The sequence below is a fragment of the Triturus cristatus genome, chromosome 4_1 (assembly GCF_964204655.1).
Source record: "Triturus cristatus chromosome 4_1, aTriCri1.1, whole genome shotgun sequence".
Lineage (NCBI taxonomy): Eukaryota > Metazoa > Chordata > Amphibia > Caudata > Salamandridae > Triturus > Triturus cristatus.
Genome location: NC_140585.1, coordinates 1229408405 through 1229425784, shown reverse-complemented (window position 1 = coordinate 1229425784; position 17380 = coordinate 1229408405). Strand labels below are relative to the sequence as shown.

At 43.6% G+C, this 17380-nt stretch overlaps 1 protein-coding gene across 3 annotated transcripts in view; it reads right to left on the bottom strand.

The window, feature by feature from the left end:
• Positions 1-17380, bottom strand: part of STAC3 (SH3 and cysteine rich domain 3) — a 121947-nt gene that overhangs the window by 22650 nt on the left and 81917 nt on the right. For all 3 annotated transcript variants that reach the window (XM_085654628.1, XM_085654630.1, XM_085654629.1), the window contains 3 exons: positions 12450-12544; positions 6731-6782; positions 1443-1580 (listed from right to left, as the gene is read on the bottom strand). In XM_085654628.1, coding sequence (XP_085510754.1) covers positions 1443-1580; positions 6731-6782; positions 12450-12544 — 285 coding nt within the window. The remainder of the gene's footprint in view (positions 1-1442; positions 1581-6730; positions 6783-12449; positions 12545-17380) is intronic.

Genomic DNA, 17380 nt, shown 5'->3' with positions numbered 1-17380 from the left:
CATGATTTGAAAAGAACGTGGCCAAAAAGTGCACATTTAGCAGCATTGACTTTCTTTCTTTGATTTATTCTTTCCTTTTTCTCTCCATCTTTCTTTACTACTTTCCTCCCTTTTCATTCTCCTCTATTTCCGTTTTACCATCTTTCTTTTGTTTTTTTCATCATTCTTTCAGTTGTCTTTTCAGCTTTGTCCTTCATATTCATGTTTAATGTTTCTTTCTGCTTTCCATCTTTGCTTTCCTTAGTACCATTCTCACATTCTTACTTCTTTTCTATCATCTCCTGTTCTTCCTTTGCCCCTTCTCTCATTCTCCTCTCTACTTGAATTCCTTCCATTTGCTCAATCTTTATTCTCTTACCTTTCACCGACCTTCCACCCGTCTCTCATTTCTTCTTTCCAATATTTCATTTTATTTTCAGCTTTCCTTTGTTTCTCTCCTCCCATGTGTATTTCTTTGTTTCTTCCTGCTACCCCTTTTTCCAAGTTTCATTATTTTCTTCCACCTCCCACTCTTTATCCCTTTCTGTCCTTCTCTGCTTCTTTCCATTTTTCATTTTGGACTACGTTCCATCCTACTTCCTTTTAACTTTTCTTATTTCCGTTATTATTTGGTTTTTTTCTTTCCTTCCTTCAAGTTAATTCCTTGCATTTGCCTCTAGCTTAATTTTTCTTTTATATTCTAAACATGCCGCTTCCATTCTGTCACCATGTTAAGCTTTATTGAACTCCTTCACCCCTTCTCCATCCCACAGTTGTACCACTGTCATTTATAGTTCTTTCCATCTGCTTTGCAATGACCTGCAAGCTAGAATTTAAAATTAAGAAGTGCCGTTAAACAATGTTATCTGTCCCAGGCACCCCCGCTTAAGCTGGCACAGCGCGGGCTTCGTTACGCCCTGGTAAGGCTACATAGGGTAGTATAGAGGTAATATTCTAACTTCACATCTCCTTATCCTGACAATGCTGCGCATCCTGGAGTCCATATTGGCACCACACCATTCATTTGGTAAAGGCAATCCTGTGTTTGCACAGGAGCAGGGATAAATCCTCTCCTTTAGCAAGAGAAACCCCGTGAGAGCCTGGCAGTGCATCCGCCATCTTTGAGATGCAACCAATGACTCATTTGTCAAAGGTAAGCAGAGAAGGCAGATACCTACTAGACTTGTGGCAGAAAAATAATTGAGCTTTGGGCTTGCAGTGAGAAGGTACACAGCTATACTCTTGTACAAGTACTAGAGTTTCCACTATCTACATTACCTAAAATTACCACTATTGGAATAAAGAGGAGCTAAACATGGCAAAACGATGCCACCAGCTCTTGTGTGTACAAAAACAACACCAGCTTCACCAAATTCTAGGGAACCTAGGATATCGAGTAATAACAACACTTGCGAAACAGCAATATGAGTCAAAATACAAGAAGTGCACGAAGGGATACACACCTGGTCTTTCTTCAAGGTGATCTGCCCTATTTCCTTATTTCCAACGAAGGATCGTGTGACCTTGTATACTCTCTCCCCAGCCCGCACTCGAAGGATGAAGTTGGCCGGAAAGTAACCCACCTTATCCCCAATTTTACCCTAGAAACGAAAAAAGAAGACAGGTGAGAAGGTAAGATGGTGACCAAGAGACAAGGCCAGAAGCAGCATGCACAGAGAGAGACATCTGCAGACTGACAGGAGAGAAATTAAGAATAGAAACTGTTTTAGATGATAGAGGGGTATTCAAATGATCACTTCAGAGAGAGAGGCATGGGAGGAAGAGCTTGGTAGACAATCCATTGGTCGATATGAGATAGACACGCAAACCACAACACCAGACAAAAAAAAAGAAATTCTCTCATGGTCGATAAAGAGAAACAAAGCACCACATGAGAGCAAGAGAAAGCAGTAATTGTTAAAAGGAAAAACATAGTGGGCAAACTTCAAAAGATGAAAGTAAAAAGTAGACTTGCAAATGAAAGGCATGGATGAACCACATGGGGGTTAATGCTTAAAGGCAAATAGAGCAGAGACAGTCGTTTCAAGCCTGCCCTAAATGGCCTTGCACCTACTGATCTCCCCTCAAAGTTACTGATATCTTTGGTATCTGGAAGACCAGGGGGATACCAGAGGTTTCTGAATTGTATCATGAGGGTAACCTCAGATATGAGGATTAGTAAAGAAAGCAAGTCTATTATACCAGAGTCTGTCAGTAATTCCCAATATTTCTAAGAGTTTCACCCACAGTAGAAAGGTCTGGGTGACGCACACAGAATCTGGGGAGTTACCACAGGACTCGTAACACAGCTGTAAATCAGGGTAAAGAGAAAAAATCTACGTGGGCTTTCTTAAAGGATCAACAAAGCTGGTTGTCATTGACCACAAGCATGGAACCCTCTGAAAATGCCATCTCCAGCATTCAGCTGTATTTTCATGTTGGATTACGAGATTCAGATCAAGTTTCAAAATGTTTTCTATAACTCATTCCAAATATTTCTCTGCTGCTGGTTTAGTGCAAGAAAAATGCATTAAACACACACTTGTTATTATAGAAATCTCAAACTATTTTGGGCAAGAAACCAGCATATGTCAACAGAACAATCATTTGCTCAACTGCACCTTAAAACTGTTTGCTATTGCAATTGGCTCAGAATCAGATATGAAGAATAATTTGGGGCTGGAATTATCCAATCACACAACTTATGCTTGAAACGTTCATGCTAAGTTTATCATATGACTGAGACTTGATACAACTGGTTTTGTGGGGCCTTTTCAAAAGGTCAAGTTTTTCGTCAGTCACTGGAAAGTTTGCAGTAGAAATACTGTCCTTTGCGTTGGTGTCCGAAGGCGACCAATATTATTAGATAACAAAGGTACATATTGTGGGCACTTGACTCGCCAATGGTAGCAACCTCGAGCAGTCAAGACTTACTCCTGCAACTCGTAGCAAATAGATCTGATACAGTATAGGTGAGTAAGTAGCACTCAAAAAGGTCAATTCCCAGCTGGCATTGTCACGTTCACTGACTGATAAACATAAGGTAGGCGAGAAAAACCAAACAGTGCAGGGTGGCACAGCTTTGTCAAGCGATGCAGATGGCATTCTACCCAATATTCACAGGACATCCTAGAGAAAAGGCACAAAGAACATCCCACATTTTGCAATTCAACTACACACAGATCACTTCCTTAGATCAGTCCACATGGCATCCTTTTGCAACAACACATAAATGCACACGATTTGAAGGCAGGAGGGGGGTGATCTGGGGCTCACCTCTTTAAGATGCCTTAATAGAAACCTTTTGAATTACGTCACACTTTACAAGCTCTTCGGTTAACTACACGGCTCAGAACATCAACTCATGTTATATTAAGCAACTAAAACTCTACTCTCCTGTCTACGTGGCCTCCCAACTCCCTGTACATCCAGATGCGCAAGCTTTCTGACACATCTATCCTTCTTATTGGATGCACCAATGTCCCTGAAGTCTCCTGCCTGTGGCACAAGGCACTCAAAAAGCAATATAACAAGTGCATAAACCTGTCAGGGGCAAAAGAGAAAGAGACACAAAGGCCACCAGAAGAGAGGAGTGATTATGTAAAGTCCTAGAAAGGCGAAAAAGGCCCCGGTACAAAGTCTAACAAGAGTGCATAGTTCATTCCTCATAGAGGAGCTAATGGCATGACAAACACTTTGAGCTAATTCTGCACCACTGGCTGCAGAATCCTCGTGGAAATAAACCTTCTGCAAGCTGCAGCTACTTCAAGGTGTAGGGGACCTGGATGACAAATTCATCTTGGGAATGCACTTGGGAGAAATTCAATATGGCTCTGCGTAGCTTCTTCTTCTAATCAAGATATGGAGAAAAATTAACACCCAAGAGTTATTTTTATTTTTTTACAAATAAACATAGCTGTTTGCTGTATCAGTAAAGTAATATTTTCAAGGAAGATGGGCATGAGAGTTCTACAATAGTTCAGGACATTATTTCTTAACCATCTAGAAAAAGTTAGCAAACATACCACACCAACAAGCACACAAACAACATTACATCAAAGGCAGATAATCACTGAAGATGATTCCAAACACAACAGCCACCCCAAGCCAGGTGATGGACAACCGTGCACCCCGGCAGCACGATAGAAAGAATCTAAATCCTTTAGCACGCACACCCATATACATAATGCTCTACATACACCCTTAATAGGACCTGGCCGTGCACCCCGGCAGCACGATAGAAAGAATCTAAATCCTTTAGCACGCACACCCATATACATAATGCTCTACATACACCCTTAATAGGACCTGGCCGTGCACCCCGGCAGCACGATAGAAAGAATCTAAATCCTTTAGCACGCACACCCATATACATAATGCTCTACATACACCCTTAATAGGACCTGGCTGTGCACCCCGGCAGCACGATAGAAAGAATCTAAATCCTTTAGCACGCACACCCATATACATAATGCTCTACATACACCCTTAATAGGACCTGGCCGTGCACCCCGGCAGCACGATAGAAAGAATCTAAATCCTTTAGCACGCACACCCATATACATAATGCTCTACATACACCCTTAATAGGACCTGGCCGTGCACCCCGGCAGCACGATAGAAAGAATCTAAATCCTTTAGCACGCACACCCATATACATAATGCTCTACATACACCCTTAATAGGATCTGGCCAGCCATTATCCAATATAATAAATAACTAAACAATGATTTAGTCTATACCAGTGGTTCCCAAACTTTTCACTCCCTGAGGACCCCCATTGAGTCACTACTGGAAGCCGGGGACCTCCAAGCAATTTGTATGATTTAAATTTCAAACATTAAAACTCTAACTAAAAAAAAATAAACACACACGTGTGCACATCAAATGAAGACTAGACTTGAATTACTAAAGATTTTAGTATTTTTGTATTAAAAATATTTGCCGTAAATCGAAAAATGTTAATGGGAAGGTTGGGGCTGCAGCTCGGGACTAACTTTTCATCGTTTGGTTTTATTTCGCAGCCCAAGGCTCCTGCTCCTGCCAAGGCTGGACTGGAAACCTAAAGCTGCTCTGGCAAATGTTGTCAGACTAGTCCCCATACAGTGCACACCAAGTGCAGCAAATGAGCCTGACCACGACAAAGGGGGCTCTCGGGGGCTTCCCCCAAGAAAATTTGGGGGAAAATGGTGCATATGACGACACATTTGTCTTTATATATTGAATTGTATTCGCTTTTAAAGAATAGTAAATAATGACCTTATTATGCACCTGGATACAACACTCTTTTGCCATTCTTCAATGACTGACAATCTTCAATGATTCCCTCACTACTACCCTCCAACAGTGCCTCTCATCTCTCCATAGCCCCACTATCACATGCATTTAATTTGTTTTATAGCACCTCTCATACCACTGTAGGGTGTCAGAGCACTTTACATCACACACATAAAGAGATAAGGAATCATACGTGTGTAAATCAGTGAATATAAAATGTTACATAAGGCAAAGGGGACTACAAGGTATAGGATTCACATATCATCCACACTGGTAGGCATTTTTTGGTGCTTGGTCTGGAGAAGCACAAACTCAGGATTCAGAACATAACATAGGGGTTCGCGTTGAATTAATAATAAGGATTTATTTCTATCCAAACAAACCTTTTTAGCAGCGTTGGTATAATAAAAGACTGGAAAAGGCATAACTTACTAACTTGTACCATGCAGTGTGCATGCAGCTCTTTGGTGGCAGTTCATAGCTCGCTAGATTGCGATTGGAACTTGTGAACTGCACAATAACAAGAGAATCTCTGTGGCAAAAGAAGGAACCCACTGAGCTATGCACAAAACAAAATACAGTTTTTTAAAAAAATGCATTGTTGAAATTTTTTGCAGCAGGCATATTAACCATCTGTGCTTCCTTAGATGAGTCAAAGCTGCCACTGGATAAAACTCCCATCTCTCTCCAGCAGGTACATTAATCACCGGAGTTATCTTGACACTTTTATTGCTGCCCAAAAACTGCTGATTATACAAGGAACTTTGCAGTGCTTTTAAAACTGCTGCCTGCGGACCCCCCGGGAATGTGTCAAGGACCCCTGGGGGTCCGCGGATCCCAGTTTGGGAACCACTGGTCTTACAAGCCACAGGCCCATATGCTTCACTTCTAAACAACAAGACAGACAATTAAATTCAATGTCAACAGACCAGTTTGACTCCAGTCAAGGAGAATTTCAGAACCGTAAGGTCCACATGGCCCAAGGGGGTCATGCAAATGCTAGTAATGTGCTGTACAAATGCACAAGATACATCATAGCATAACATTCCTTATGTTAATGCCTGGTGATCTGAATAAACGGAATAATGGGCAACTGCAGCAGGCAGGGGGTTAACCAGCTGAGAAGTGCACACTCCTCCTAGCAATATCTGACAATGTGATAAGCTACGCACCTCCATTGGCCAACCCAACGCTCATGCTTAAGTTCTTAAACTTCTGTCCTCCTTTGTCAATGCAAGTTATTGTGTCTCGCTTTCATGATCTCCCCACTTTCCTGATGGTCTTGCCCCTCCGGTCCTATTAGGCGGTGGAGACCAATGTGTCTAATGAAACTCTTGGACATTTGCCCTTCCTTGCAAACATACTGATCATTCTGGGCAGCGAAGCCTCATACACCACCCCCTCCTCACCGATGTTCCTAGATATCCGATCACCTGGTGTAGAGAGTCTTGGATTAATAAGTGCAATTGCTTACCCGCCACCATTCTTCATTGGAGTCGTCAATCACTGCTATTCTGTCCCCCGCTCTGGAAAAGAAGGAGTTTGAGAGGGTGAGAGAAGTGGTGCCGCGTGTTATCTGAGGGTTTAATCATCGATTAAGTGTTTAAGAACCCTAACCTTTTACCACTTCTTTCTACAAAGTCAATAGCAGCGGTGACCCAGAGATCGTACGCATGATGGCGACTTTTGTACGTGAGATCCCTGCCTACTTAAACAGACAGCCATATTTCTAATTAAAAAGGTATGCTAACATTTTATTACACAGCAAATAATATTATTCACGTTCTGCCACATGCTGCGCTGCCAAGCATTAACTTATAATGCTTTACAGGACCAACTGCTACAAGTATGGAAAGGAGGACCGGAAAGTGGAATTCCAATGCAATTGTATACTCAGAGAAAGCCAACCCTCAACCCCAGGCCGCGGCTGTCAATCATAGTAAAGTATAGCTAACTCATGTGTTGCAGTAAGATCTGTACCAAAGCCATTTCCATTCATGACATGTGAGAACAGCGCTTCCTAGAGGATGACACCAGAAACTGTGCCTGGACTAGAATGTAGCGAGGCCAAAGATGCACGCTCCACCCCCCCTTTGAGTGCCTGGCCCTGCTATCAGGGTGGAATCTCAAAAAGACTGTGGCTATAGGGCTGGATGAATTTGTACATATGAGGGTGGCTTGGAACAGAGTTCTGAAGTCACCATGAGAGGTGAGTATATACCTAGTGTCTCCCTCTTGCAGTATATATGTCGGCCTGTCTTAATCAGTATGAATCTTTCTCAGCCCCCTGTGTTGGTACCTCCTTGTTCTATATTCCATATGTCAGTATTCACCAGTGTCATTTCCCATTACTGGGTCTTGGTGTCATCCTGTCCAAATGCAATTATTTCTAGGGCGCAAAATGCTATTTCTCTTTGTCCTCAACATCAGAGTGTCCCAGTCCCCAGTGGTGGTGTCGCTAAGTTCCAGAACCAGTGTCTTGAAGATCCTAGGATCTGACAATCTCCCACTGATATTGTCTACCAATATCTCTCTTTCACCTCCTTACAGTCAGGTTATGTCTCACTGTCCCCAGTCCATATTTTTCCTGTCCCCAGTATCTATGTCTTCATTGCACAAGTGCCGGTGTCTCACTGTCCCTGTTGTTGATGTCTCCCTTTTCTCATGTTTTTATCTCTCCCCTAATCTTTGTCTTGATGTCCGTGTGTGTGTCTGCAAGTCCCCATTGTCAGTGTCTTCTTGTCCCACTTTCTGTGACTCTATGCCTTGTGTCAATGCCTGACTTTCCCAGTGGCTGGCTGTCTGTCTCTGGAGTCGTGGCCTCCCTGTCCCAGAGGTGGTAAATCCTTATTCCACTCTCGGTTTCTTCCTGTGTCTTCTAGTACATTGCTGTAGTGTCGCCAAACCCCAGTACCTCAGTCTCTCTCCCTATGGGAATTTATCTAGAACTGTCAGTACCTCTATGTTTTCTTGTGACAGTGTTTCCCGGCTCCAGGTGTTCTCGGTGACAGTTTCTCTTCATCCCAGTGTCAAATCCTAGTCCCCAGATTCGCGGTCTCACAGCCCCCGATATTAGTGTTCGAGAGTTTCTCCCAGTTCACGAGAGTTGGTGTCTTCCAGCCACTGTCTTTCACTGTGTGGATGTGAACTTGTCCCCTTGCCCCAGTTTCAGTCTTTGTGCACGGGGCCTGCATGTATGCTTCTTTGTGTGCACGAATGACTGTACGTGTGTTGCCCAATATGTATGTGCCTGGATGTCTGTTGTGTGTCTGCATTAGGGCATGTCGGTGTTTACGCCCTTCTTTTTCTAGTTATTTATGGGCTTCTGAAAGCTGGACGTGTTTGTCCACCTCAGAGAGTTTTGGTTATAGAAATGGGTTCAAGCTCACATCACAGCAGCATCTTAGACTCAAAGCAGAATGGAGACAGTTCACTGCTACTGTCACAGTCAGTGTGTTCGACGCTGTAAAAGAATTAGAGGTGTTAGAGCCACTACAGTCTCTCTTGCACCCACTGGTTAGAAACCAGGGATGTCAGCCTAGGGGACTGGCAGAGGCTGGGAAGAAGAGATGGGTGCTTGTGCAGTGACTGGGAGGAAGAGATTTGTGCTTATGCAGTGACTGGGAGGAAGAGATGGGTGCTTATGCAAAGACTGAGAGGAAGAGATGGGTGCTTATGCAGAGACTGGGAAGAGGAGATGGGTGCTTATGCAGAGACTGGGAGGAAGACATGGGTGCTTATACAGAGACTGGGAAGAAGAGATGATGGGTGCTTATGCAGAGACTGGGAAGAAGAGATGGGTGCTTTTGCAGTGACTGGGAGGAAGAGATGGGTGCTTATTCAAAGACTGGGAAGAAGAGATGGGTGCTTATGCAGAGACTGGGAAGTAGAGATGGGTGCTTACGCAGAGACTGGGAGGAAGACATGGGTGCTTATGCAGAGACTGGGAGGAAGAGATGGCTGCTTATGCAGTGACTGGGAAGAAGGGATGGGTGCTTATGCAGAGACTGAGAGGAAGAAATGGGTGCTTATGCAGAGACTAGGAAGAAGAGTTGGAAGCATATGCAGAAACTGGGAGATGCAAAATACAAAAGCCAAATCTATTGGGTTTTTCAATATTTATTTCTCAAAACTTCCAGCAGACGCCTGGGGAATCACAGAAAAAAACCCTTCTTAATTTGAACAATTCTCTACAGTATAATAGCTGCCTGGTGCAGTGCCTTCCTTCAGACAATGGAAAATATACCTAGAGCGGGGATGCGGGAGGGATTAAATCTAGACACCCTCCCACCCACCAAGAAGTGGGCCCAAGGCTGACAAAGAAGGTGAGGGGAGCAAAGGAAGAGCCCCCACTTTGCTTCTTTTGGGAGGAGATGAAAGATTGTTAAGTTCCCCTCGCCCTCCCACCCCAGGTGAGACCAGGCGGACAGCTCCTCTGATATGTCATTGGTTCATTTGACCTCAAAAGGTATGTGTTATGGAAAGGACACATCAGCCACAATGAACCTCACACTGTTCAATCACAAAACAACCCTCCAAAAACGTTGGAGTCAACGAACACTCTGCCAAAGTCATCAACATTCCCAACACCAGAAGACCAAAGGTCAGCCTGCTGCTTGGCTGGTTATGACCAGCATCAACAATTGTTTTGCTCTTACAAGTCTGGATGACGTGACCAGATAACCAAGATTGGTGTCACATAAAATCCACTGATTCCAAAAATGAGACATTAGGGGGAAGGTTTGCCAAGTCCTTAAGTTCTGAAAGACTGGACACTATCAATACCTTTTTCGGTGTCACTTCATGCCGCAGCACCAGGATTACACAATGTCACTCGCCCCGATGCCATGGTGGTCCTACTGCCAATGTTTATGAGAACGAGATTGTGCATTTAGATGAGAATAATGAAATATATCGAAATTGTGCCAGGGAAGTCTAAGTAGGGTCCTCCCTCCACATACATATACACATGAAATTGACACCCATGTGGAACAGAAAGCAAAGGAAATGAAGGTGTTGTGAAACCAGAGTAACTTTGAAAAGAGGAACATACTCTAGTCCTTTTAGGGAGACCTGTACCCTCACTCAGTGGCGTAGTGTGGGGGGTCTACAGGGGTGGTTGCCCCGGGTGCAAAATTCTTAGGGGCGCAACATTTTAAAAGAAAGTTTGCGCCCCCAACCCATGGACCATTAGCACTTTCTGAGTTAACGGTCCACAGGTTAATGGACGCAATACTTTCTTTTAAAATTTTGCCCCGGGCGCTGACAACCCACCCTACGCGGCTGCCCTCACTACTGATATAGGCGGGCGGGGGAGTAGATTTCTAACTAGAGTGGCCTAATGGTGCACGATGATGGCAAAGACATTTCCTTGTGTTCCACATGATGCTAGGCAGGCTGGCAGAGGTAGACATTTCAATAATTTCGGACTGATGTTGACACTACTTCAGCTGTCTTGCTGAGTAAAGATGTCATCAGTGTAGACAAAGTTTTTGCTATTGAATTGAAGGCTGGGCGCCCTTTCCAACATTTCCTGGACACGTATGAAAGGAGCTGAGCCATGCCGGGCACCTTGGAGAGATGCCTTCGACCCTCTCCCTGGGAGCTGAGCCAGCAGTTGATACACAAGGCTCAAGCCTTCCTCCACCCTAATGCTACATTCATAACATTCTTCCCCTAGTAGCAGGACTGATATATTTCAGCAGCTCTTCTCATATCACTATGATGTAGGTAGTTAACATGGTTAATGTGCTTTCTATCCAAAGAACAGGATTCCTGGTACCTCACAGTATTCACCATTTTCCGAGCACATACTTGTCGTGGCCAGATAGGTAAAGAAATGGACTACTTCCTCAGATAGGGCTGTTTGCGTTTGCTATATATCTAATGATACTCAGTGTAAAAGATTGTGGCCTTTTCTGAGTGGCATCAATCAAATCTAGATGGTCAGTCTGTCATCATTCTACCCAGTAATTAAAAAAAACAAAACTCTTTTTTCTTCTTAGAAGGTTGAGTGTGGTTTCACCCCCTGAGGTGGGGCCATCAGAAGAACAGGCTTGCTGAGAGTCTATGGATTTAAATACCACAGTGTAGCAAATGGGTTCCGACCATGTAGTCCACCAGGAGTTTTAGTAAAGGACTACCCGGATTTTGGATGTTTACTGTGAGTGCGTCTCGCTACCTGAGACTCACTCCCAGTGACGTCACAGGAATTGGAAGGAGCGCAGCCAGGAAGGGAGGCACGGGGCTGGTTCCACACAAACTGCCCTGTGAATCTTACCCTGGCAGCTGTTTACAAAATGTTGATTGCTGGTCTCTGTAACGCTGTGTAGCTGTCTGAAATACTATGAGGAACCAGGCCGGCTCAAGACATCATCCCACATGGAAGAGATGGTATATGCATATGGAGCCATGCCCACAAATGCTTTAAAATTAAGTGGTATCGCTGCCTTTGTCCAGTTCCAGAGATCTTGGACAAATAACTCATCGAAAGAGGTTTTCCAAGCCAACGCTAGGTTTGGGATGCGATAATCTGGGGACTCATTACCCATTCAATAAGGAGCTGGATCCTAAAAGGAGGAGCCACTTGTCTCCCCGAACAGGACGCCGTTGCTCATCTGGGGAAATGGGCCTAGTCCCTCTTACATGGATGTTGGGTTTTCTGGTCAACCAATGCTCGGTCCTGAGGGACTGTCCAGGTATCGCTGTACTGAAAGCGCAGGCTCAGGATAAGCTACAGTGGACGATACTCCGTGAATGTAAGACACCAAGATCAGCCTCATGTGGAACTGACTTTTATTACCACCACCAGACCTCCACTGGCATTAACTATCCAAAGATTTAGGTCATCAAAGAAATGCACTCCCAGTAGAGTAAAGAAACAAATCCAGCAGCGGAATCTGTAAAACCCTTACATACGGCACACGCTGCCGGGTCTTAGCGGAAAAACAGCACGCCATATAGAAAGCAGCACAGCATACAGCGAATTTGGTACTAGCTCCTTGCATAATGTCCCTTAAACGCCATTCCCAATTATGGAAAAATAAGCATAATAAAAACACCAATTTTCATATTGCAGTGATGTAGGCTAAACTACATATTTTTGCATATGACATGGTATCTCCCGACCTCCCCCACTCACTTTTTCACAATCACCCCATCCCCCCAAAAATAAAATAAAAAACGTAACTCACTGAAAATCCAAGTCATCTTTCTCCAGGGCTTTAAAACGATACAGTGCCACAAAGTAATGCGTCTGCAGGAACCCGGCTCTTGGGCCCGCCTTATTCTGGCAAGATGAAACACATGAATTAACCCCATCGTTCATAGTACTTGCAACCACATAAAATGCATCTTGGCACTGGTTCTCAGAGAAACTGGCTGGTGAAGGGCCTCTCCTGTGAAAAAACCATTCAATGTTATGAGTACATATGTAGAGCAGTTTTATTTGAAAATAAAATGGTGGGTGTTTTAAACATGGTGTCCGCAGGCAATCCTGCAGGGCTGTGAGGGGAGCATCCCAGCGAGATCATTTTATCGGGCGGATAGGCCTCCACGCCACTGGCTGAACTGTGTCTAAATCACCCCCACAAATCTTTAAATCAGACCTTTCCAGTTGCAGCATCTTCTTGTGGAATTGCCCTCCAGTCTTGATTGACTTCAATTTTATAAAGAAAAGAAAACCTATTTTTTTAAAACTTTTATATTCAACAAAATGACATCTGTATTTGCCATTTTGGTATATGCTTGGCTTTTAATATTTGTATTTTTTTGTGAATGTTATGTGATATTTGATAATCTGGAGTATTTATTGCATTATAGTCATACCTGTGCCAAACAGGCTTTGGGCAGATATTCTTTATTCATCAATGTAGTAAAACGTCTATAAAATTGTTTCAATTCTTTACGTAAAATTTTTTTTTTTTTTACTTTTTGCATGCAATTTTAGTTGTCTTTCCAAAACAGAAGAATTGTGCAGAGGTGTATTTTAATTTAGATTGCACAATTGTGACTCTTGACTAGCTATGCTGGGCGGCATTTAAATTTCACAGACCCCAATATGAACGTACAGTTCAGCCAAGGTAACAAATGCAGGGGGATTCCTATCTAAAGTTTAAAATCACGAGGCAAGATTGAATTTATGGTATATGGTGTTTACAGAAAATAATAAATTTTCTTGTTTGGATTAAGCGTGAAAGACGTCACTTCAAGACTCAGCGATTGAGGGTTAATCCTTCGAGCTGTGGACATCAGATACTTCAAAGCACACTTGTCGGTCATCAATAGACTGCTCGGTGGAGATGCTCTCGCCGGCCACCAGACCTCTCTAGATAGTTTTATGTCACTGATGCCTGCACAGGCCTCCAGGGCCTTTCACTTCTGAACGGGGAGGTGGGGAAGCAATCTGAGAATCAGAAGTCACCATCACCTGCTCTCTTTTGGCAAAAAAACAAAAGGAAAACCACCCCTTGCGGGCAGGGGCGGTGTGTCCATTGGGGCGCTGGGGCGTTGCCCCACCTGGCCACATGGCCCCAACTTCCCCATTCATGTTACAGTACCACCAGCAGTGTAAGTCGCACGCACGCAGTAATCGACTCGCAAAACATAAATAAACAAAGAAACTACTCAGGCGAGTCGCGGCTCCGCTCGTCACTGTCAGGCTGAATCATCAGCCCTGAAGCCAGGGGAGGCGGGTCGGGCTGGCTGCGGCAGCAACTGCAAGGAAGAAGACTGACAGCAGTGCAGTGCTTATACTAAAGCGCAGCGGCTGCTTAGTGCGCATGCTCGATTTTGGGCTGGTCATTTCTATGACCAGCCCGAACATGCGCACTACAGCCAGCCAGCCACCTCACATGCTGGAGAGCTGAGAGCGAGGGGGGAGTCGGGACCGGAGAGGCTGAAGGTTGCTTCAAGCAGCAGCCCCCGTTCTCTAATGAGCGGGCCGTCTCCGTGCCCTAGCCAATCCTGGCACTGCTAATATAGCGTCTGGATTGGCAGAGTGACCACGGAGCCTGAGCCTGTGAGGGCAGGCAATTAACATTGGGTGCTGCCGGTGGGTGGCACTGCCACAGCAGCCGCGCTGTGATTGGCCAGAATGAATCAGGGCCGTCACGCATCTTCGCGCCAGTGCCACCTACATGACGAGTCGACACGACACCACCAGCAGAGACGGAGACCTCGTGTTAGTGGCGCCGCAGTGCGTACTGACTGTCTGTGCGTAGACTAGAGAGTCAGTGTGTGAGTGAGTCGAGACTCGAGACAGTGTGACGAATCAGATTGAGATCCATCCTGATCATACACGAGTCACCACGGCGTTCTTCAGACCGTGGTGCTGCTTGTCACCTTTCTTTGTGTTCTTCTTGTAAAAAAGTAAGAAACTTGATGTTAATAACTTAGACACATTTTATTTTCCCAATCCCATCCCTCGTTCTGGTAAAATAGCCCAGGGGGTTAACACGCCACAGTCAGATATAGGACCATTATTCTATCTTGCGACATTCATGAATCATATGAACACAACGTGTGGCGAGGGGTCTGCACTCTGCAGGTGAGGGCCCGGGTTGTTCGTGCGCGACACTAGTAGGCGGTCGGTGGTCTCGCGCGGCAGCAATCTTAAACCACCGTACCGGCGGACCCACTTCATCTACCAGCGTCTGCATTGGGGCCCGAGAGCCTCGGGCCCCGCAGCATTCTTGTGATGTTTGCTCTGTGGGCCTGGCACCAAAACTCAAATAAATGTGACCGCGTTGCGTGATTGATATTTATACCTAAACACGGAGGCTGCCAGCGCCCAGGGACGCAGCCTCAGCCGAGCGCCTTTATTTGACAGTGATAAAAGAAGCGCAAATAGACGGAGGGCCTGCTCGTCTCGCCCTCAGACACAATGGGGCCAGACGCTCTGGGGCATTCAATACCTATTACACTAAATGAAATATCATACCTCATGGTTCTATATTTAACGGGTGAAATCATTTTCACATATTAAGTCTATCCGAATGGAGCATAATATGCCAATTTTGGTGTTTTCTGCACCAAAATCAGCATGTTGCTGAATTTTCGAGGCATGATTTTCCCCAGTAAATATTTGCTGGTTTGCCTTATCAATATGTACCGGTCCGGCTGGGGAAAATCGCGAGTGTGCCAACTTTATCGTGCCCGGTAATTTCAGGGTGCTGTTAACCCTAAAAGATAAAATGACAGTTCCAGAAGTCATGCTGGGCCTGTAGTAGGCCAAGGTTACATCCTAGCAATCGGCAATCAACACTTTTAAGCTATAATTAAAACTAAAGTGTATTAAATGTATGAACGTTTAATAAAATATTCTGGTATCATATTTGCATTCCTGAAGTGAGCCAGATTTTGTCCTCAGGCAACAATTACAGTAACTATTTTACGGCATTAATACTCGTACGAACGATTTAATTTTATGTGCTAAATACAGTTCTGCAAGAAAACTATTCAAAATCAAAATGAAATATTTGAATTAAAATGAAACCCATAAATGTATTAAAGGAAACGTGAAACAAATGAAAGCTATAAATATAGCTGCTCATGCCCATACCTATAAGTATACTTTACTTTCACGGTTCTTGCCTCCTGTGAGACGTACTGAATAAGCAGCTACCTATGTTATATGACATCTCTTTATTAATGTAATAACTGCACTTTCACAATTGCTTTATTAACCTTTCTGCTTTCTCAAATTTGCTTGAAAATGCCCCATTTTTCCTCTCTTTTTTCAAAATTTTCAACATCGGTAATTTGGAAAAATTTATATAATGCATAGGGGAAGACTTAATACTGCCCATGCTCACTATCTAGTGCCTCTCCAGTGTGCACAAGGACAACACACTCACAACAAATCTTTACTAAACAGAGCCTTTTTTTGAAGGGGCATTTAATTTACCTTTTTTAAGTGTCCTGCTTATTGAGTTTTTAGCTCTTCAGAATTTTCCTAAAGGCCTTAAGATGTTCATAACATCAGACTATGTGATGAGAAACTTATCACCAGAGAGGCAGATGAAGCCCAGATCTCCTTGATAAGTCGTGAGAAATCATTCAATTCTTTGCAATAACCAGCAAAAGACATCGTCTCTGTGATTTGGAAGGAAAATTCACTTTTAGGTTATCATAATATTGTGGAGAAATCACATTTTGACTGGAAATTACCTTCTACTTCAAAATTCGTTTTTTCAGAGTTGTATTGAATGCACATTTACCAAGGATGCATCCTCGTGTAATAATACTAGGTACCGAAAACCTTAATTCACTCCACGAATCAAAAAAACATTCCCGGACTGAAACATTCTGAAAGGGATAATTTTATTTTAAAAAACACCCATTACGGAGATCCTGGACTGTATTTGTTACAGGCAACACTGAGCACCTACCACGATGAAGATCTGCTTTAAATATATATATATATATATAAACACTCACAAGTGAACACATTCAGGTGCTTTTTTTAGGCGTCGTGGTGGTCTCCTTGGAGCTGTTTGTGTGTTTTGTGATGATAGTAGCATGATGTGTTGGATATTGTTAAAGGAATGCCTTTGCAAGGTTTCAAAATCTAAATAAGTTAAAGTTGTGTCTAATCGAACAATCCCTTACGTGAGTCCAATTATCAGGCATGGATTTATGTCGACATAAAAAATACCTTAAAAAGCTATGAAATTCGTTTACATTATAAAATACAAATACACCTCGATAACATTTTTAATGAAGATTAAAACCTAGAGAGAAACTTATACAATCAGTTCACTTATAACGAAAATATTTTACAACCAACTTTTCCTTAACTTAAGGTGAACACATATCATTTCTCTTATGCTAACTAACTTATATCCTAACCTGGACCCCAACCCTAAACTATAACCCAAATAATATCCCTTAGTCAATTTTTGAAAAAGTAACAAAAAATGGTCGTTTTGAAAATCTCACAGAAGATGGCAGACTTTAAAGACCCAATCATCAAGAACGTAGACTTGAACGTCCATCACAAGGAGGAAGGCTTTAAAGCAGCATACAAGATGCAGCCACAGACATGATGGCAGTCACAGACAAGATGGCAGTCACAGACATGATGGCAGTCACAGACAAGATCGCAGTCACAGACATGATGGCA